Source organism: Telmatherina bonti (genome assembly GCF_933228915.1).
Source record: "Telmatherina bonti genome assembly, chromosome: 23".
In the NCBI taxonomy this organism is placed as follows: domain Eukaryota; kingdom Metazoa; phylum Chordata; class Actinopteri; order Atheriniformes; family Telmatherinidae; genus Telmatherina; species Telmatherina bonti.
The window spans coordinates 15,898,664-15,920,762 of NC_136632.1; the positions used below are offsets into that span (position 1 = coordinate 15,898,664).

Sequence of the window (22,099 nt, forward strand, 5' to 3'; positions counted from 1 at the left end):
CAATGCTATCTGAGCTAGTTTTACTGTTGCCATGGAAACAAATGAGAGATTTTCTGACAGTAAACAGAGATTTTTTGTGATTTCCCAAGCCAAAATTTCCAGTCAACATATACATAACATTCAGAGAAGGTAAAAGTTTTCTCTGAATAGCAATTTACAAAAGGTTTAAACAAATACATAACTGAATCTGTGACTATAATAAGATTTACAAGGCCTGTGTCTGAATTTTATCATCATAGAGGACAGTGTCTAGTCTTCCTCAGTACAAGTTACAATTTTAATCCATGAAAAGGAAAGATATTTGTCAGTCAGCTCATGTTGTGGGCAAATAGTTCAAATTATTAAGTCTTGAACTAATTTATTTTACATAGATCTGTTTGACTGTTTCATGTTGCACTAGTTTTACAAAAAAAAATGTCAGAAAACCCAAAACACTGAAAATAGATCGTGTTGAAGAAAAAATAAATATGTTGCTATTAGTTCTGCTTGCCTGATTCAGAGGGTTTCAGTGTTGTCATTGTAAGATCCTGTGTGACAAGTGGAGGCATGAATTCATTCATGTACTGAGGATTCAAACGGCAAAAATATCTTTTTTTGGGGCACAGTTTATGAAAGCATTGCGAGTCCATTGTTCTCCCAGTGATAAAGATGATCTAAGTGACAAGATGATCTTAGTAGAAGGATAGTTTAGGGCAGGAAATGCAGACAAAAACTGGAGCTGCTCTGCTGAGGATATGCTTTTTGACAATTCTCTTCTCTGAACATGCCAACAGGCTACTGCACTTGAGTAACTTAAGGGGAATAAAACATTGAGTATCTGAAGGCTGAACATCATTGAAAATCTGTTCTCCAGTTATATCCATTCACAAAGCATCGAGTAGAGAATTAAATGGTGGCAAAATGTCACCACTTTTGCACTCTGCAGAAAAACAGCCACTGCATGGTTTTCAGGAATAATTGCAAAGTGTTTGGATGCAATTATGAAGCTCGAAAGAGCTTCATAAATGCATATGAATATCACTTATCTGGCTCGAAAGGCCAGATAAGTGATATTCATAGAAAGTCAGAGAAGGCAAGCAAAAGAGGGGGTTCATCATTATACACATCTGTGTGCTCGCCGCTGAGCGACAGGCCTGATCTCCTCTGTCACGCTTCTCTGAGTGAGCTCAAAACATCACTGGTTCCATTTCGCTCCCCTCTTCCCTCCCCGTCTTTTATCAGTGGCAGTAGCACCATATTACCACTTGAAGATGATCAAAGTTAGGCAGATAGGTCTGAAATTACACCACAAGGGCACAGAAAGAGAGATAGAGCCTTATTACCTCTCAAGTTGAAAGATTTAATATCAAACTCAACATTTCTCACCAGGCGGGGGATGCCGCTTATCCTTCATTTGTTGGCTGAAGAGAGCTGATGATAGCCCTGGAGCTCAGAGCTATGCGATTAGTTAACTTTATGACTTCCACATCTCTTCACTTCTGCCTATTACAATCACTCAGCAACATTTGCCTTTCTAGGTTGAAGCTTTGAAAGACTCCTAATTCCCGTTATCACCAGACCTTTTGTGACTGATTACATTTATATGCCACCGTCGTCATGGTGGCATTGCCTTCATAAAAAGTCTAGAATTAAGATATATTTTGTCCAGAGACCAGCGTTATTTTTCACCTGTGATGCTTGTTCTTCTCATATCTCGCACTGTAATCCGACATGAAGCAGCTGAATTTCCGTCTGTCTGAAACGAAAGAGAAAGAAACGAATGGAAAAAAAAAAAAACGAACACGGTTGCTGGAACATGTTAAACCAGAGCTGATGCATAAAAATAAACATGGCTACGACAAAGCCACACTATTCAATGCAGGAAATGTTTTCCTTCTTCAGATTTTCCCCACAAGGTATTCTACTGACATGTGGATAGGGGTTGTCGTGAACTAAAACTGAACTTTCAGGATAAACAGGAAAACTATGCTTCATATCTACAGTAACAGTCTCAAGTCTAGATGCAATCAACGAATGATTCAAAAGAAAAATATGTTTAGACTTGGATTGGTTGTGTTTATGTGCATATGCAAGTAAACATTTTTATTGTGAGATAATTGGGTGTTTAAAGTTAAAGCTGGCAACACTGCGGTGTATACATATTCTTACATACACTTCGTGTTTATGCATTTTCATTTTTGTTCTCCTGCTATTAAGGGTCTTTCATTTTACAACTGAAAGGTGTGATTAAAAATAACAGCAGATATTTAGACATATGTTTGCAGGATGTGTTAACCAACAGATTTTCAGTACTTTGAAGTTTTTACTGTAACATGATCATTTTCTTTTTTTTTAATGATATTAGACTATCAGTATGAAAATTCAATTCCTTTAGTCATCATTCATGTCAGATATAAAGGTGGCCTGTCCTGATTTGTAAAGAGGAAACTCCAAAGGTGGAGCCTGTTATGCTTATTTTCAGTTCTGTGTTTTTATTTTGGTACTTTTACACAGTAGATTTCTGTAAAAAAATATTTTATCTTTGGGTTCTTTATCCACCACCCCACTTCTTTGTATTAGCTACTTTCTGTTTAAGCCCATCAACTACAGATGATATAAAACTCAAGCTTTTTCAGAAGCCTTTGCTTGTGAGCATAACCTCACCTCTTGGCTGTCTGGAAGATGTAAGACATTGTTTTTCTAATTCATCGGTACAAATCTAATCTGGAACATGGAAGTAAACAGTACAAACATCTCCAATAAAGATTACAGTGGTATACCGTGGCTGTCACACTCGTAGCTTGAATCACCTATATATGTTTTACTTTTTTATCTAAAACCAACACAAAAAGCCCCTTTAATCACGCCATTACCAGAGTTACAACAACTGTACCCTTGTGTGTCCCATAGGTTCAACTGATTGCATCTGTTTTGCGACTGTGGGAACAAACGATCCAGTTACTTCTGCTCTACACATCATTGTGGGTGAGTGGAAGGAAATGTGAGACTAAGCACATGTCCTTTATGTCAGTGCTTGTACACCACTTGTATTGCCAGATAATATCAGTGTTGCGTGTGAAGCAGCAGATGAGCTTTGTATGATTATTATCATAACTAGTTTTATTTTCATTTTTCTTTGAGCAACACAGTGACCAAAAGTGATACAGGAAGATTTTGTTGTTGTTGTTTTGTCTTTACAGGTGATTCCCAGCCAATGGACGTGTGTTCAGTTCATCACGGTGATATTTTTCTCAAATACTCTGTTTCATTGCTTGGCTATGGTTTCTATGGGGATGTACTGGCAGACAGTGAGAGGAAAAGATGGCTTGGTCCTGCCAGATATGACCTGTCAGGTATGTCCATCTATTTTCACAACCTGACTTACCAACACTAAGCATACCAAGACCTTTTAACCTTATTTATCAGTACTCAGCTCATTGTCCTCAGAGGTTATGGACCCCGACATCACCTCATTTTTTTATGTAAAGTAACCGGAGGTTAATCCTCATTTACTGGTGCAGCTCTTGGGCCAGACTTTGAAGGATTAAAGACATAAATCCAACACAGAGATCCTCAGGCTTGTGGAACGTTTTTGTGTGCTTCTGTTTTGAGACCAGCAGGATCCCCTTTACAACAACTTCTTTCCCACTGGAGCATAAATACTTTCACTCATAAGATATTAAGAAAAAAAGGCATCCACCCAGACACAATATTAAAAGACACTAAACTGAACTGGGATCAACCGAAAAAAGGAAAATGTGTAGTCTCAAAGCTTCTGATCATCTTACCAATCAGCATTTTATATCTTATTGAATTGATACATATGTATACAATGTAACATCTTGTCATGACCATATAACAGTATTTTGGATTTTCTTTTACTTCCATTGCTTTGTGCAGCTTTTGGTGCTGGTAAAGCATCTGCTTGCAGTTTTATCGACACAAAATAGTTTAAGAACTGCCTTAACCGTCTTGTTCTTACTCATATCCATCATTGTATCCGCTGCATAATGACGGCACACTGGCTAGTTTGGTAAGCTTCAAACCAACAATGAGCAGTGCCTCTACTCTGTCTATGTTTGACTAATCAGGTTGATCATTTGTCATTCATAGTCTTTTAGAGAGAGGAGCTAAAAAGAAGATTTGCAGTCAGGAGGTGACTAAAAGGTGCTACAGCAGCGTAGAAAAGGAGAAAAAATAGGACTGTTTAACATTAAGCCGTGTAAACACTTCAGTAAAATTCCGTTATTTCAAGCATGACTCTGCATTTTAAATTGGTTGTTTAATGCCAAATATCTCTTCATTTTTATGACAACTTGAACTGTGATGATTAGATAACTGATCACTATTAATGATTTACCTGCAGTTGTGTGAAGTCACTGCTGATAAACTACGCACTGCGATGGGTTAATCTATGCAGATATTTGCTGTAATATATTTTGTGTCAGTAGACAGAAAATATATCAGCATGGATTCTGTAGTTCATTCTGTGTGGGTTTTTTTTTTTTTTTTTTTACAGGGATAAAAATCTTTCTGTGTCACAACTACTATGAAGGCACCGTCTCTTTCCTCCCCGCTGAGGACAACATGGGGCACCCAAGGGACAAGCTTCAGTGTCGATCTGGGTAAACAGAGCTTCAGAGATGTTGTTGCAGCTTCCATGCAGTATCTTACAATGTCTTAACTTATCTGATGACACCCAGAAGCTGCAGTGCACTCACCAGAGCTTAAATGGGATCCTTACTGTTGTCATGAAGCTAATTTATCGATACTGAAAGGCCACTTACTCTTTAGCAAAAAGCTCTGGACTAAGTGCTTTGCTTTTTGATATTCCAGCTGCAGACATAACTTACATTTGTTATGGGGACTGGGAACCATTATTCTACAATATGATGACTTATTTGACTATGAAAAATTGTATAGCAATACTCCAACAGACCTTTAAAGCTGCAGTTTTTTCTGAGCATTTCCAATAATAGCTGCTGAAATGTCAGTAGCTAAAATCTCCATTTGGGCTAGTTGGAGACCGAATGCATTCCAATCAAATGAATCATTTTAACTTGATAGCATCTTGAATGCCAGCAATGCTGATGATTTAATGGTTGTAACACAAAGTTTTGCTGGCATTTCAGGTGCCGCATCTGCCAGCACAAGCAATCATCAAAGGACAAGCACAGCGATATGTCAGCAGAGAAGGAGAAACCGAGTAAAGGTATGAGTTTGGGTTCATTATTTGAAGTATGGCTTCTTAATCACAAGGAAAAGCATATTTTTCATTCCTTTGCTTCATTATCTGCTTGTTTGTCTATTTGAAACCACTGCCACACTTGTGGGATGTGTGGAAATGGGCATTTTTATAGGGTGTATTTCAAAAAGAGGAACAAAAAAAACAAAAAACACAGAGGGAGATGAGCCAATCTCACGCTGGCTGCCTTTTCCCTTAAAGTTGTTCACATAAAACTGAGGAGATTTGCATTTTTCTCACTTTTTGAGGGAAGATTAAGCACCTCAGGTGGACTGGGTGTAAATAACAGCGTCACTGTCTATTTCTCAGATTTAGCTCTATCCCCGTTCTTGCTGTTATTCCCCCCCCCTCAGCATGGCAAAATTCTTGATGGGATTCTTGATTAGGTATTGATGAGAAAATATAATTTGATTTTGGCAGCGGTGCACAACTTCCCATTGTTCCCAAATCAGACCTCTTTTCTTGCCTGTCAACTTCCCAGATTAGCCGCATCCACCGCTGCTTGGTTTCTTATCAGTCTGCATGTCCACGCAGGCTGGAGTTGGACACCACCACCTCCCAATCCCCTCATCTCTCTTTTTGACCACATGCACATACACTTTATTATCTGCAATCCTCTCAAGCCACCAACACAGCAGGTCAAACCTCTGGCGATGTATGAGATACAGACTCTTGCTTGTACAACTACTGGAGCATTTTGTGTTTATGTGAGCTGCAGATGATCTGTGTGTGTTGTTTTCTCTCTAATTAAAGACTTGGTGTTAAATATAAGATATTCCATCTCTGCCCAGCTATCAGGGTCTCAGGGTGCTTGTGGAGAGTGTAATTTTTATTTCTGTGTAAAACTATAAAACCGGTTTGTGTGTGTATGCTGTGACAGACTCACTAATCAGGAAACTGCCAGCTCTGACAGGGGGTTTGCCTTATGCCAGTGCTGCCATTGGTTTTGTGTTTTGGTCTTTTGTGTCTTCTACTCTACTGAGGAAAATCACAGACAACTGCTGAATCAATGAGGCACGACGCACCCCCTTCTCTGCAAATGAGCCAGTCTCTTTGGCGAAAGCAAATACTCATTTGGAAATGTTCTCTGAATGCAGCGCCTTCAGTCCACAGTTGGTCATGTTGTTGTTGTTGTTTTTTTAAAAATAATTTTTCTAAAGTGTAGTTTTAATCACTGCTTCCCAATTAGAACATTGTTGTTTTAATGCAGCCTCAGTGGGCTTGTTATCATTGGCTCGTGTTATCACCCCTGTAAGTTTGTTTTGCAAAATGAAGGGGGGGGGTAATGAATCGTTTTGCTTTGCGAGATCACATAATTTTCCCTCTGAGGTGCTCATAAAAACAGTCAGATGCTAATTTGGGCTGCTGTGATCACTTTTTGCAGCTTACGCCACCGACTATCACCCTGGTGACAGGCGGTGGCGGTCCCGCGGGTGATAGCGCTGTGTCTTTGATTCGCCATTGTACAAGTAAACACATGCTAATCTCCGAGGAACAGAGTGATGATTTGTGAAGCAAAACCAACACATCTGTCATTTCAGACCCAGCAGTCACGTGTGAAGTTAAATTATAACAAGCCAACCCAATGAGTCTTGTGTATATTAGGACGTCTGCTTTAGAAAATGTGAGGTTTTCTTTAGCCAAACTTGCATTTTGAAGCAAAACTCATCACTGTGAGCATCAGTTTCTATCCTTGTTCAGTAATGAGGCTGAAGCTGCTTTGAGAATTGCTGAAAAAGACATCTGGATCTTAATGGACCATCATCAGCATCGCTACTGTTGTGTAACAAGCTTGGAACTTAACCCCAGGACTCATAAAGCCCTCACAAAGCCACAGACTGCTAAACTGGCTATTTGTGGGTTTTGGTTTATCTTATTTTTATCCAAGTTTTACTGGTAAGCAGTCATAGAAAAAAAAACAAAACTGCAGCATTACAAGTAAATTGCTGTTGGCTCTGTTGAAAATGTCAATTGAAGACTAAACAAAAAGTCAAATTAAAAACCAACAGCCAATGATTTTACCCGTTTCTTTCCTTCTTTTGATGAAAAACCTGCTCAGCACACTGAATTCTGCTGACAGCTCTCCATTTCCCTGCACATCAACATCAATTCTGTTTGTGGTGAACAAATAATGAATACAAGTGAGTGTACTCACTCAGAGAATGCATTGCTGCTGATGTGGAGCTGCTTCCCAACAAACTGTGACTCAGAAGACAATTGAGACAATTATTTTATTCTACAATAGATATTGTAAATTAAGGAGCAAGTTTCAATACCAATTCCTGACATCTTTTTGCTTTTTTTCTTTTTTAAGATGAATTAAAATGTCTCATCATAGAAACTAGACTGAAAGGAAGGTGTCTCTTCTAGATGGAAAAACTGCAAAAAGTGGGAAATGTGAACTTCAGACGAGTCAGATTAACTTTTATTTTAGCCTGAATTACTGCACAAATTCAGGGGTTTGAAAAAGCTACTTGGAAATGTTGGAAATTGGAAAGATTGGTCTTCCTGCAACAAATGTGTAGATATGCGGTTGCTCATATCATTACACGGATATATATTCTTGTACTAAATAACCAAAAAATGTGGGTAACTGTACATATTCAAGTTCACGCGTTCAGTTTGGCAAAAACTAGTTTATGTATATATTTTCAAAGTCCAAAAATGTGTGTTTAATGCCTGCTTATGAATGCTGAGAATGTTTAGAGGGCATAACCCTCAGCTGTGACAGACACAAGGCTTGGGAAATTAAATCATTTACAATATCTTGTGTAATCTGAAGTGTCATGTGTAATAACTTCCATGCGTGGTCATGCTCATGTGTTTCAGATAGCAGCAGTGGCTGGAATCTAATCCGTGGAAAGTTTATTGCCATTAATGCAGCCAGTATGAGCTGTGCGTGTCCCCGGAGTCCAAAAGGTCTCTCTCCCTCTGCTCACCTTGCCGATGGAACTACAGATCTAATCCTAGTCCGGAAGTGTTCCCGTCTGGACTTCTTCAGACACCTTTTTCGACATACCAACAAAGAGGACCAGGTAGGGATGTACACGATGAGCAGCTTGAGCATTTTATGCAACAGTAAAACATCTGAAGTGAAGTTTCTTTCCTCTCTGTTCAAAAATGGAAGTAACACTAGAGATGAGTCATGTTATGCTAAGTAGTCAAACTGAAAAGTAGTGGGATTCAGCAAGGATAAAGCAAGCCTCCCTTTCACAGACCTAGAAAGCTTCCAAAAACTCCTTAGGACTTCCCAAAAATCCCTCACACGCAGTTTGCTGCATAATGTCCGGTTCAACATCATTAGTTTCTCATTCAGCACATAGATAAACCTAGAAGCCTGTGAATGAGGGAGCAGAAGGCAGAGTTTCCTCTTGCTGTGCTAGCACCTGCCCTTGCTGACTCTGCTCAATTTCTTAACCATGGTTCACTTTAGTTCAAATGCCTCAGCCCTTGTGCCTTCCCACGTATCATAAATAACCTCCACCCTGATCCAAAGGGGCCTCTGTAATCGCTGCATCAGGGATATGCTGTATGGAAAAACAGGCTGATACCAGACTAATGCCCTCACAGGACAGCGAGTATCACCAGAGAAAGACTGGTGATGAGTAATTGTTACCGCAGGAAGGACCCCGGGAAGTTGCATCTGTAGTCGCTGCCTTGCTGAGCATGTAAATTTGCAAATGGACATCTCAAGTCTAACACATATGTCTTTACTTGTCTAATTTGTATTTAGATTACAAAGGTATTCATTTGGTATTTAGGTTTGGATCAAAATAGAATGTTATGCATTTACAAGTTTTGGATATTGTGATAATAACATAAAAACAAATGGGGAAAAATTTATTAAAAAGAACACAGAGACTAGTCTCTGTATAGTGAAACTTTGGTATGAAACATGAAACATTCTTCTATGACAGCTAAAGATTTCCCCAAATTTACTCATTTGAAATGCTAAGATAAGCAATGACGGTCTGAAACACAGTTTTTTGTTGTTTTTTTTTTTTAAACATCTGTGGCAACAGTAGTGGACAACATTCATGATTTAATAATCACTCAGTATTTATTCTATATCGAAAAGGATCGTTACGTATTTTGTATTATAATGATTATAATGCAGTTATATGATTGTTCTCTGTAAATTAGTATGAAAAAGTGACTGACCACCGTTAAGACGGAAAGTTGACCAACAGTAACTCATTTTATAACTCCAAAGTCATCTGACAGAATCACCAGCAGCAGCTGTTGATTTCATGGATTTTCATTTGTCAAAGACTTCAGATGTGCAGCTTTCAGTCCTGAATGTGCTGCTGCTGCTGACTAACTGCTGTCGGAGGAAAGTTGGTGGACACTACTCAGTGGAGAGATTGTGCTTTTTTCCAAGAATTTATCAGTTTGGACTCAACAGCATCATTTTATGCAAAGGTTTCTATAAAGAGCCATAAGCAGACTGGATCAACTTTCAGTATCACTAAATAAAAAAGAAATGTTTTCTGAGTAGATGCTTAGCAAGGCTTGGCGATATAAAGAATGAGGATAGTCTTTGTTTGTTTGTTTGTTTGATTGTTTGTATGTTTGTTTGACTGCCATGTTACTTTTGAGCACAAACCTGCCTGTGAAAATTCCATATTTAACTCTTTATAGCCCAGTTCATGAAAAAATTATAAGAAAAGTCCATTTTTTTTAACATGAGGTCTTTACTTGGCCCTTTAACAAACTAACAAGAAACTTAAACCATTTTTTGTAGGGGGGGGTATTTAGTATTTATTGCTATCTCAAAATTATTATAGTGTTGTCTTCTGCTTCCTGGTCTCTATTAGGAGGCAGGCGATAAGAATCAGATTATGCTCAAAAGGATTTTTAGCAAAGTTTTTACCATAAAGTGACGCAAAACATCTCAGAAACTTTGTGTATCAAATATGATACATCTGGCTTTTGTTTATTTTAAATTTTTTGACTTGTTTTTTTTATTATTTTAATGATATAATTCTATTTTATTTAATTTTTTTTTTGTGATATTTGACTCTGTGCAGCACTTCGGAGACGTTTTGTTTTTAAAAATGTGTTTTATAAATGAAGTGGGTTGGATTTTTAGGGTTAAGACAGATAAACTCCAGATGGAGGATAGGTCTTCAAAAGAGACTGTTACAGTCTGTTACAGTATTTTTAGCAATCAGTCAATTTTGGCTTTGAAGAATTTTGAATCACCTGTTGCCCACCTGGTTTATCCTTGCTTTAGTCTGAATGGAAGATTTCTTTGAGCAGACAGCTTTCCTCCAAACAAACATGCTATTAGTTTGGACATTTCAAAGACAGGCCTGACTGATGTAGTGTGATGCACGCATGTTCATTGAGATCCCTTCTGATTTGTAAACATTATACATGGTAGGCATTAGCATATAGATTAGACGGGTTTTTTTTCCCCATGATGACATGCTAACATACACCTTAAGACTTAATTTTCATTTAGTCTCATAACTAGATGTCAGATCACATCTCCATAGCTCATCTTATATACCATAGATTAGAAAAATGTGTAATGTGTGCAGGGGCATGGTTCATTTCTAGCTCCAAGGTGTCTGGGCTGCTTTTGCTTACATCACAAAAAAGTAGGCAAGCAGTCTTGAGAGTTGAGCGAGTGGGACTTTGCATCACAGGTGGGTTAATATCAGCATCCAAGCGGAGAGAGACGAGAAGTGAGAAGCCACTAAGTGTATTCATGGCTTTGTCAGAAAGCCTCTTTGGCAGACCGTCCAGCATGGATGCAAAGTGGCTGCAGTCATACAGTGGGCCTGATGTGAAATAAATGGTTGTCACTCTGCTTTCAGAATGAGGGAGAAGAAGGGGAAGAAAGAGAGAGAGCGGCACCCTGTGAAGTTTAAATAGTGCTGCAGACAGATCTGAACCTTTCTACAACACTGAGAAAAGATGAAAGGCGATTTTGACAATACAATTTCTTTTCATCTTTCTTTCTTTTCCTCACTTTTTCTATGTTAATGTAGTTTTTATGCACCGTCGTCTCACCTGACCCTCCTTTCCTCTCTTGTTCTATTCTGCATCTGTTCCCATTTTCACTTTTCTTAACTCATCGAGCACTTTTTTTCAATATTAGATGAGATCACCTCACATCTGTGCACAACAGGCTTTTAAACTACAAAAAATATGGAAATTGTTTTTCAGAATTTCAGGTTTAAATTTCCTGGCCTGGCTGAGCAGACCCGCAGAGTTTCAGGTCTGGAGGCAATCGTTAGATTTGTTGAGCACTGAAGTAAAGAGTCAGTCTCTGTGCTGCTCCTTTGCATGCTGTGTCTGATCTGTTCATTCATCTCTGCCTCTCCTCTTCAGTTTGACCACTCGTTTGTCGAGGTCCACCGGGTGAGGAAATTTAGTTTCCAGCCGCTGCACCGTGAACGTTTGTCACTGGAAGACCTGAGTGACGATCCAGTAAAGACATGCTTCAGTCCCATGTGTTGTGCACAAACAAGTTACCGCACCGCCCACAGTAACTGGAACTGCGACGGGGAAATCCTGCATCATGCTGCCATTCAAGTCAGGTAAGAGGAAATCCAAGCATACAGTCCTCGGGAATGACAGATTACAACTTTTTCAGGGTTTTGTGGGGCACACATAGAGGAATTGACTTCCTAAAAAAACTAAAGTCAGAGTTGAAAATAAAATGAAAAAAAACTAATAAAAACTAACAATGGAATAACAAATGTTGTGTTATGTAAAAGTAATGAAAATTTTTGTTACGTATAAGTTCATAAAACAACAAAGTGAAACAATGTTTTATGGCTAAAGATGCATTACGTAACTTTTTTACATTAAATACTCTACATCCCAGACTTGTTTGATGACACAGTGACATCGATCATGTGCATTTCTGTAGCCGCTGCTAGCCAGCTGCGTCTTGAGGCTCTGAAACGACACGATACAACTTTAACATCCGGGACCCGACATGGCATTTGGATTCAGGGGATATTTAGGAGTTAGCTGTTTTGAACATGCAACATCACTGATTTAGCAAAGAAATGCAAGAAGATTAAAAGAGAGAAAGGAACAAAACAAGTCTTTTGCTTGGCTGGTGAGAGCTAACAGGTCAGGTAGGAGGCAAGATGGATCCTGAATTAGCCATCAACAGGGGGCGCATGACGGGGAAAATGGCAAATGTTTTGCAGTGTGTCTTTAAGCCACAGTTACATATTTCTGTGTTTTAGTTACCCTTTAGAGTTCTTTTCTTGGGGGTGGGGGTGGGGTGCACCAGGCCAAACCACTCATCATAAATGGGGTTCAGCAAGTGGCTTTGCATATGATATTGCAAAAGCAATATAAAAGAAGTATTGAAATACAGAGTTCATACCTCTTGCATCATCTTGTTCAGATATTCACAGTGAAAACTTTCTTTTTGGGTGTTAAGCTGTAATCTTGGCTTAAATTGCCCCAAACGTTTCATGTCTCAAAGCCTAAGTAGAAAGAGATTATGTTCTATATGGCTGATGGATCTGCATTCACAGCTCGCTGCAGTTAAACCCACAGTTGCATCTTTTAGTATCCACTTTCATGCGCCGTGAATTGGCAGAATAAATACCGCACTGATTGGCATGAAATTTGGTGCAAAGATTTATTGTCACATTAGGATGAAATCGGTATTTGTTCTTTTGAAATCATCAACATTAGTTGGAAATTGCTTTGAAATTCTTTCAGACATGTTTTTTCTTTGAAGCATTACTGAGGAGGAATTATGAGTACTGGATTTTAATATTTTATTTTTTATGAAAAGTTTGTTCAGTGTTCAGTAGAAGACATTAAAATAATCTCAACCAAACTATGATTATATGAGAAATTAACCAGTCAATTATTTAGATTGTAGGAAGAGCAAAAGAAGATTAAATATTTACGGCAGGACATTAAATATGTGTGTTTTTATTTATTTATTCATCTTTCTAATATGATATTCTAATGGGAGGAAAAAAGAATTAAAGTATTTACTTATTTGGAGATTTATTTTGTAATCATTTATTTGCGTATCTAAACATAAAAATGTAGAAAACTTGCAATATAAAAATGTATGTTTCAGTCCAAGTTTCCAGCTGACCGTTTCAATGTTATATCTGTCTGTTAAAGTTGTTATTACACATTTCTAATAAAACTTGTGATATTTTAAAAGATTTCCTCTCTATCTTTAGAAAGATCTCTTAAGAGGTAATTTCTCAGACAAATGCTGGGAATTCTGGGAGCTCATATTTGATAAAGAAGTTCACTGGTAATAAATTGTTGTTTTTTTTCCACTTAAGATTGGAAGACTAAAATAATTTTCCAACTATGACCTGAAGACAATTAATACAACTCATCCACTAATATACAAATACTGTTGCTGTAACTGTACTTTGATATCATGTTATCTTATCTGCAACTGGTTCATTTCCTCTTTTCAGTGGATCCCACTTAAATATGGATTTGGTTTTAAAATTGATTATTTTGTACGTTTATAAAGCTGTACATGTATGGTCACCTAAGTCCATCTCCTAACTCGTTTGTCCTCACTGTAACTCCAGACCTCTCATATATAAAAAAAAAAAACCCAAAAAACAACTTTTAGTGGTTCTCTGACTGTGGTTTATAAAGGGAGATTAGAACAGGTTTCCACAGTCAGCTGATGCCGTCTTACTATTATTAGTTTTAAAACAGCTTAGCTAAAACTTAGTTTAGTAGGCATTACTTTGCATGCTTTTTTCTGTCTTTTCCTTTAGTGTTTAATTTTTCTTTTTTTATCTTTATTGTATTGTATGTCATGTTGTATATGGCACTTTGGTCAAATGGGGTTGTTTAAAATCCATTTTAACCCTCTGATGCACAAATGATTAAAAAAAAAAATCATTGCAGAAAAAATCTTATTTTATCTATATTTTACTTCTACAGAAAAGTACAGAGACACTTTCCCTTGTCTTTATTATTAGATATTTTTGGGTTTTTTTAATCAGCTTTATGGAAATATTAGTAAAATAATACACTCATATTTATATAACAGAATTGTTCTTTAAAATTGGGCTGGCATAATTTTTTGTCCTGTTTATCAGAGGCAAACTTAGTAATTGTGTGATTATGAAAATTAATATGATATTTGTTTAATCTTTAGTGAGTGTCTTGGATGACTCTCGGAATGCACTTGCATCAAAGGGTTAAGAATAAAATTAAGTTTAATTTTTACTACTAAGACATTTAAGTCGCCGTCCTTGAAGTTTTGTCTTCTGCATATTGTTTTATTTATAAAAAGTCAATGTTGTTGTCTTTCCAGATTTTGGATGCAAAGCTAGAAGATTATTACGCCTTGCATATTCTAACCGTAGAGATTGTGGTTTATTTCTAACAATTGATATGTATCAACATTTAAACCCTTTAAATCTGGTTTGTATATGAAAACGATGATATAAAGAAAGAGTAAATGATCTGTCTGAGTATTATCTGTTAAAAGGAATCCCTTCGGGCCAGCAGAATGAGAGCTGTCATTAGCCCAGCTAGTTTCCAACAGTCTCTGATCAGGAAACTCTTGCTGTTTCCTGCTGCACAATCTTGGCAACTAGATAAAATTAGCCCCCTCATTATTCTGGTCCTGTCCACACTTCAGCTTTCCACCACTATCAGATCTGTGCACAGGCGATGTGGCACAGCTTGATGCATCATTTAGTTCATGCTCCATTGTACTTTGCCAATGATGCATGGCGCTGTAATGTTGCTAATTTAACGGCCCTCCTCATGTTAAAAGGCTACTCCCCTTTAATTAAAGCAGAAGTCCGTCCATTTATTGCTTCTGCCTTGCCACTAATCGTTGTCGGAGGGAGCCAAGCAGAGTGCCATTCGGGTAATTAATTGTAATAGCTCAGGCGAAACAGAAAGAAAGAAGGAAAGAGCAAGGAGTGAGAGCTATATACCTTTTTGGAGAAAGTGTGAGAAAGCACAACAATAATAAACCAAAACTTTAGACCAAAAGTTGGACAAGTCTTTTTCTCGAAAATCCAAATGTTACCATTCCATTCATTATCCAAGTATCTCTAATTTATGTATGAATAACTGGAAGTAATAAGTAAAAATGTAAATGCATTTAGCAGATTAAAAAAGGCACAGACAAAAAATGAAGCTATCCAACGTGCCAAAGTAACAATTTTACCTTTTTTAACATTCAATCGATCTAGCTGTTTTATAACATCTACTACTGTGACTTTTTAAAGTCTGAATAGCGTAAAAATTGGCCTAATTTCAAACAAAAGTGTGGTAAAACACTCCAACACACCAAACATGAATGATGAAAACAACCTTCAGCTAAATAAAATCAGGTTTGAAAATCCCAGAAAAATGTAGAAGTGCTCTTTGCATCAACACCCTGACTGACAGATCTCAGATCAGTTCGAATGAATCAAATTGGGTAAACAGCGCAGAGTTCATTCTGCTTTTGTCACTTTAATGTCTCCTTTAAATCTGCACACTGGAGTGTTGTTTCACTGCTTTTACATCTGCCACGTGGTAGTAAAGTCTCACTGAAATTAGCATAGTCATTAAGTTGATGGTTTGTTATTCAGGCTAAATGATCCGTGTGTGTGTGTATGTATTTATGTGTGTGCATACTCTTTGTCTCCACAGTGTCCAGTGCCAGTTGATCAGGCTGTTCGCCCGGGGTATCGAGGAGCAGCAGCAGTGTGTTTAAAGACTCTTGTGCCCTGTAGACCTTGGAGCTCGGTGAAGATGAAACTGGACAAAGACAACAGAGTTGCAATTTGTTAAGGTCTGAAGAACAAAAACAAAAAAGAGTTTAACCTTCATTCAGCATATAATTATTTCTATAATCTGTCTGAATAAGAATTGCAACATGTCCCATCTGTGCAGTTTTAAATATGTCGCAAATACTCAGATGTGAAGATCTTACAGACGGCCATTAGGAAGAAGAGATATTTAGTTATGAGAAGATGTTGCATTGCATAATTTTAAGTTACTAAGGACATCAAATGAAAGCTGTCCCTTCTGCACTATCAGGTTGAAAAGTGCTGCATAGGATTTGAGCTGTGCTCAGATTTTATGCACGCAAGTGATGTTACAGCAGCCATGTTCAAATACAGGTTTCAGCTATTATGTGAATCTTTCTGGAAATAAAGATTTGTCAAACGATCCCACACCAAACGAAAGTCCTCACAGCCAGACAAAGCACAGGTTCACTCATCACTATCGTAAAAGCCTCATTTTTTTTTAAAGTGAGGCTTTTACTATAAAGCACTTCTTTCCTGCTTATCATGAACTTAAAATGGAAACAGCTTTGTGAGAGTGAAAAATGCCTGTAAAGTAAACAGACATGCTGCATACATATATCCATGTAATCTGATCTTTTTGGAGGGAAAAAAAAGAGTCACATATGACCCTTGTGATAGCAGATATGAGCCAGGGGCACTAATGAAAAGGGCTGAATACCCTACTAATATACTAACAGGGCCCTGGTGGCTGCTGGGTGATAAAGCAAAGTGGTTGCTAAATGATTTGGTGTGTCTGAGCACTGCTGTGCTGCACCTGTGGCTCTGAGCTCTGCTTCTCTCTGGCAAAGAAAACTACACACAGTTTAATCATCTTCTGGGATCACTAGAATTATGCATTGTTAATGTTATTAGAGGTAATCCATTCCTCTGCTTTAAATTTAGTCTCATTTAGCTCCTTTAGTTGTAGGTCAAGCTGGTCTTGATGTCACAGGAACAAAGCAATGAAGAGTAATGCACAAGTTAAAATGCCAGTGTTATGAGTTAGCTTTTGAACCAATTAACCTAGGAAGTGCCGTCTTCCAGATGCTTTGTGACTAAAGCCTAGAAATTTATAAAACAAGTGGCCTTAATAATAAATGAGTAAAGTCTGTCGCATTCAGATTTGCTGCTTTTTGGCTGACATTCGGTATCTCTATTTGTTTTTCAACTTTTAACATTCAGTCATCCTCTATCAACTTCAGATATCTGTAGTTGTTTCAAAGTTTGCAAACCAAACAGCTTTTTATCTCCGGCTTTCTCGTGAAACAGACTTTATTGGCTCAAACGTTCCTTTTACTAAGCAGAAAAAGTAATGAGCTTTATGTTTGGTCAATTATTTCTCCCATTTCCTATTACCAATCTGTGTTGTGCTACACATCTGATTAGTTACATTTACAACTAGTTATTACTCATCAACATAGGTAAACAAGAATAAACACCAACATGGTGGAAATTTTGTTTGTTCATTCCTTTGAAGCACAATCTTTAAAATGTATAACTTATTATAATGTTGACTAACCGGGCTTTCCATTGATGTATAATTACTTGTATTATTAAATGGGAGAAATTATGAACTGAATTAAAAATTCCCTTTTTTTTTTTTTTTTGCTAAATATAGATAGGAGAGTCACCAATGTTTTAGGTTATTTTGTGTCTAAGAAGTTGTTTCACATGTAGCTGGGGGGATTTTTAAAGAAAATCTTGCTATGTTATTAGATCTAGAAACAAAATTCCCAAGTTATTAAAAATATCTTTGAATGTAGGGTTGGGAATCAACTTGATCTGTAGTCATGTCCTGCATGTAATGAGTGCTTTGAACAGAAAAGCCCTGTTACAAGCTCCCTGAAGAACTGCTGTCATATTAAGCATCAGCATGGGGTTTTTCAGGCTGTAGTTGTGCCTGACATAGAGCTGAGAAACATAGGACTCAGGGAGTACATATGTAGGGATCATATAAGTCTGTCATGATCCAGTTATTCATCTATGGATCATAGAAAGCCTCCACTGAGACTAGTTAGCTTAACTTGCTAACACAGATTCCTGCCAGCAAGTTTTAGTTGTTAGTAAGCTGCTTTGCTGTCATGGTGCAGTGAATGATACTGTTAGCTGTTCAGACAAATGGTAACTTGTAATGTGGTTTGTTTACAACTAATTCCAAGCTTTAGATTAGAAATTAAAACAATGTAGAGTGCTATTTTGTTGGCACTCAAGCCAAAAATGATGTTAATTTCATTTCCATTGTAAGCATTATTCAATGTTGTTGTGTCTTTCATGTTTGTACCAAGACTGTTATTATAGTAAGCTGTGATGCCTAGAGAACTGGATTTATTTTAAAGAAATTCCTAAATAAAGTCTTTATCTGCTGTTTGCTTGATAGTCATTGTGTACTAGACACCAGATGCTTCATTCTCAGCCTTTTTCCTTTCTTTGAGATATACAGACTCCAACGCATGCACTCAAAGGTCAGTGCTTCTCTGCTCTGGCTTTTTCAATCTCACTCCTTCAGTCTTTCTCTATCTCTGTATGAGTGGAATTTAATAGGGTGCTTTGATGTGAGCGAGATGTTTCATTAAATACTATCAGACATCAAAGGTCTCTGCTGAGATACAGTGGTATTTCAAGCTGTGCTCATTTCTCAGTCTCTAGATCTTCTTTTTGGCACTGCAACTTGACAGGTGGTATACAGGAAAAAAAGGGGGGAATTTGGCATCTAATTTAATAGTTTCTTACCACAGCGCCTCCAAATAAGATAATTCATAATAATCTGAATCCAATTTACTCACTTTTGTATGTCCCGTGTGTTAGGCGCCTGCACATGAAAGGTTGGAAGAAGTGAGATTAAACTGAAAGCTGGAAACCTCCTCAAAAACATGATTTACTTAAGTGGGTCCCTAATCAACAATATTCCACCTATTTAATTAAATTAATCTTTATATTATGCTGCCATTGGCTACATTTATATTTCGGTCAGGGTGCTGCAGTTCCTTTAAAAATTTCTAAATGTATTCATTGATAATTTTATCCAATCAAAAATTTCAAAAATCATCCTCCAACTCTAATATCCTGTCAAAAATATGTTTTTCTGGCTCCACAAAGACAAAGTAATGGCAGACTCAGAGCTTAAAAGTAAAATCTTTTTGGAAGATATGGATGATGATGTGGTCATACAAGGTCTTTAACAAGCTGAAGATGTGTGTGTTGCTGATACGACACTGTGACACACTTCTAATGGCTCTTAAGGCATGATTGAGAGGGATTCACAAAATCTAACATTAAGGTCTTGCCTGTGTATTTGGATCTTAATTTCTGAGTCATTGTATGATGGATTCAAAACTCAGTTGTTGGTTTTTTTTTGTTTTTTTTTAATAACAGAAAGGAAAGCTAGGTTAAAGGTCGTGACCTTTGTGTTCCCTTTAACCATAAAGATTTAAAAGTTATATCCTGTCTATTCTGTTGAAAGGATGCCCACCTGCACTTGTACATAGGATTCAAGTGGTCTGTAAAGTGGCTGTGAGACTGACAGACCACAAAGTGGCTCTATTTTACATTACTTCAATATCAGCAAAAGACAAGGATTCTCCAGCCTGTCTTTTCCACAGCGACACCCAAATTGTTTTTCATCCCGTCTCCCCCTCCTCTCATTTTCCTCCTTTGCCACTTCCATATTGATTTATTCTCCATCTGCTTGTTGGCAGCCCACTGTGAGCCTCTATCTCATTCCCACATACCACCTGAGACACAAGGTGGGTCAAAACAGCAGCAATAACACTCTCAGCCACGCATGCAATAAACACATACAAGTGGCAGTCGGCTGTCCTCGATTCAGTGTGTTTATCCACAGAAGTGCTGCCTAACAGGAAATGACGGAGCTGTGGTGTCCACTGGACACACTCATTCACACAGTCTCGCTTTCTCACCTTCACACACACAGACCCACTCACACTTGCATCAGTATTACTCTCTTTTCTTCTCCACATAAAGATTCACACTTATTCAGTCACACCAAATGTAACAGTAAAACATAAACATATTCTCTTCCCTTGTGACCAGAAACTGATAACTTTGTGAGAGGTGTTGTTGACCCACTTCAAAGCAATTCCCGTTACCTCGTTGACTTATTCAACCACTTTTTCCAACAAAGAACTAAGGATAGAATAACTCATCCAATGCTTCTTAGAAAATTGCAGCTGTATGGAGTTAGGGGAGTGGCACTGAGCTGGATTACAAGTTATCTGTCTGCAGGATAAAAAAAGTTAGCAAGATAGGAGATCCTGTGGAGATTGCCTGTGGTGTACCCCAGGGGTCAGTATTGAGCCCCAAATTGTTTACTATATACATAAATTATATATTTCAAGTATCTAAGCGCTCAAAATATTATTTGTTGATGATACAAATATTTTCTACTTTGGAAACAATTATAAGGAGATATAAACATAGATTTTTAGATTAACAGATTATTACAAAAAATTATGAATTAGGAAAAAAACAAACAATGGCTGGATTTTAATAAATTGTCATTAGATACAGGAAACATGAAGATAAGATTCTTTGGCAATTAAAAAAAAGTAAATATTATATCCACATACGTATAGATAATGAAATGATTGAATATGTAAAATAAATTAAATTTCTAATGGTGATATCAGATGATACAGTTAGTTGTAAACCCCATGTCACACAAATACAAAACAAAGCGGCAAAGAATATCTCAATCATAAATAAAATTAAGCTGATTCTGGATAACCAGTCATTATACATTCTTTATTGTTTACTGATATTACCTTACTTACAGTACACTGTGTAGAGGTCTGGGGCAGCAATTAAATATCCACAATTCACTATTAATACTTTTTTTTTTAAAAAGGGCAGTTTGTGCTATACATCAAACTGGTTATTTGGATCTTACAAACCCCTTTGCTTTTACACTCCAAGTTACTAAAACTGCAGGATCTATTTATCACACAGCACAATCTGTGTTTAAGGCTAGCAGGAACCTGTTGCCACACCTTGTACAAAATCTTTTCCGTCCGAGAGATGGGGGTGTCAGAGTGCGAGGGAAGATTATATTCAAAATGCCAATGGTGAGCACCAGGAAAATCACAGGTTGTCTCTAAATCTTCAAAAATTTAAATCAATATACAAAGACATGAGAATTGTGCTGTACAGAAATAGTATAGATTAAACATGTATTACATAAACTGAGGGGTTCTATTAATATTGATTTGTTTCTATTCTTATTCTTTTTATTACTGCATTACTCATCAATGTAATTGATAATTTTAATCTTATATATTATGACATAAGGATAATATTATCATGCAGCTATCATTATTATACAGGTTTGCTATTATTGTTTTGCTATTTGGTTACTATTGTTATCAATTTTATATTGTATAACTTCTTCACTAGGGTGGAGTTATGTAAGCATACGCTTCCACTCACTCATTTTGAATGTTTTGTCATATATTTTATTTCTTTTTTTGTTTTGTTTGTCATTATGTTCAAATAAGTTTCTAAACCAAACCAAATGCCAATCCTAAAGCGACCAAATGAACGCCACAACATCTCCATACAAAACTTTTTCCTGTGTATTTGAAAAAGAGGGGAAAAAAAATCATTTACACAGCAGTAGGAGGAGAATTATCTCTATGCACGAGAAAATGCAAAGAGGACCGGAAATGATGTAGTGCAAGTGCTTAGCCTCCAACAACCCACCCAGGTGCGTGCTGCATCCTCATGAACACAACACAACAGAAGTGTTGCCTGCTAACCGTTAGTTATCTGGCACATGTAACCTCTACGTCTTTGCTGATGACATAAATGTTCTACCACTTTTTATTTCAGCATAACGAATGAATTAAAAGCGTGCAGCTATGCAAACATTACATGGAGGTCCACAATTTATGTGCTTTTCACAGAGTCTGAATATGCAAGTACAAGATGATGTGAACGACAATGTCTAAAGGTTTCGATTCCAGTTCACATAGACAAGATTTGCCTATGGAGCTAAATCAGGGCCAATAAGTTTGTTCATTTGAAAAAATATTTGAAACTGATTAAAATTAATTTGAAAATGAAAGTCAAGTTTTTACGATGAACTCTG

The 22,099-nt window shown here is 37.2% G+C and overlaps 1 protein-coding gene across 1 annotated transcript in view; it reads left to right on the plus strand.

Moving 5' to 3' along the window:
• The window catches only part of cerk (ceramide kinase), a gene marked incomplete at its 5' end in the record, with an annotated part of 30,116 nt that extends 14,144 nt beyond the window's left edge, over positions 1 to 15,972 (plus strand). The window contains 7 exons of the mRNA XM_079263138.1: positions 2,890 to 2,964; positions 3,180 to 3,332; positions 4,499 to 4,604; positions 5,112 to 5,191; positions 8,054 to 8,259; positions 11,567 to 11,775; positions 15,857 to 15,972. Coding sequence (XP_079119264.1) covers positions 2,890 to 2,964; positions 3,180 to 3,332; positions 4,499 to 4,604; positions 5,112 to 5,191; positions 8,054 to 8,259; positions 11,567 to 11,775; positions 15,857 to 15,920 — 893 coding nt within the window. The 3' untranslated portion in view covers positions 15,921 to 15,972. The remainder of the gene's footprint in view (positions 1 to 2,889; positions 2,965 to 3,179; positions 3,333 to 4,498; positions 4,605 to 5,111; positions 5,192 to 8,053; positions 8,260 to 11,566; positions 11,776 to 15,856) is intronic.
• Positions 15,973 to 22,099: the final 6,127 nt, after the last annotated feature.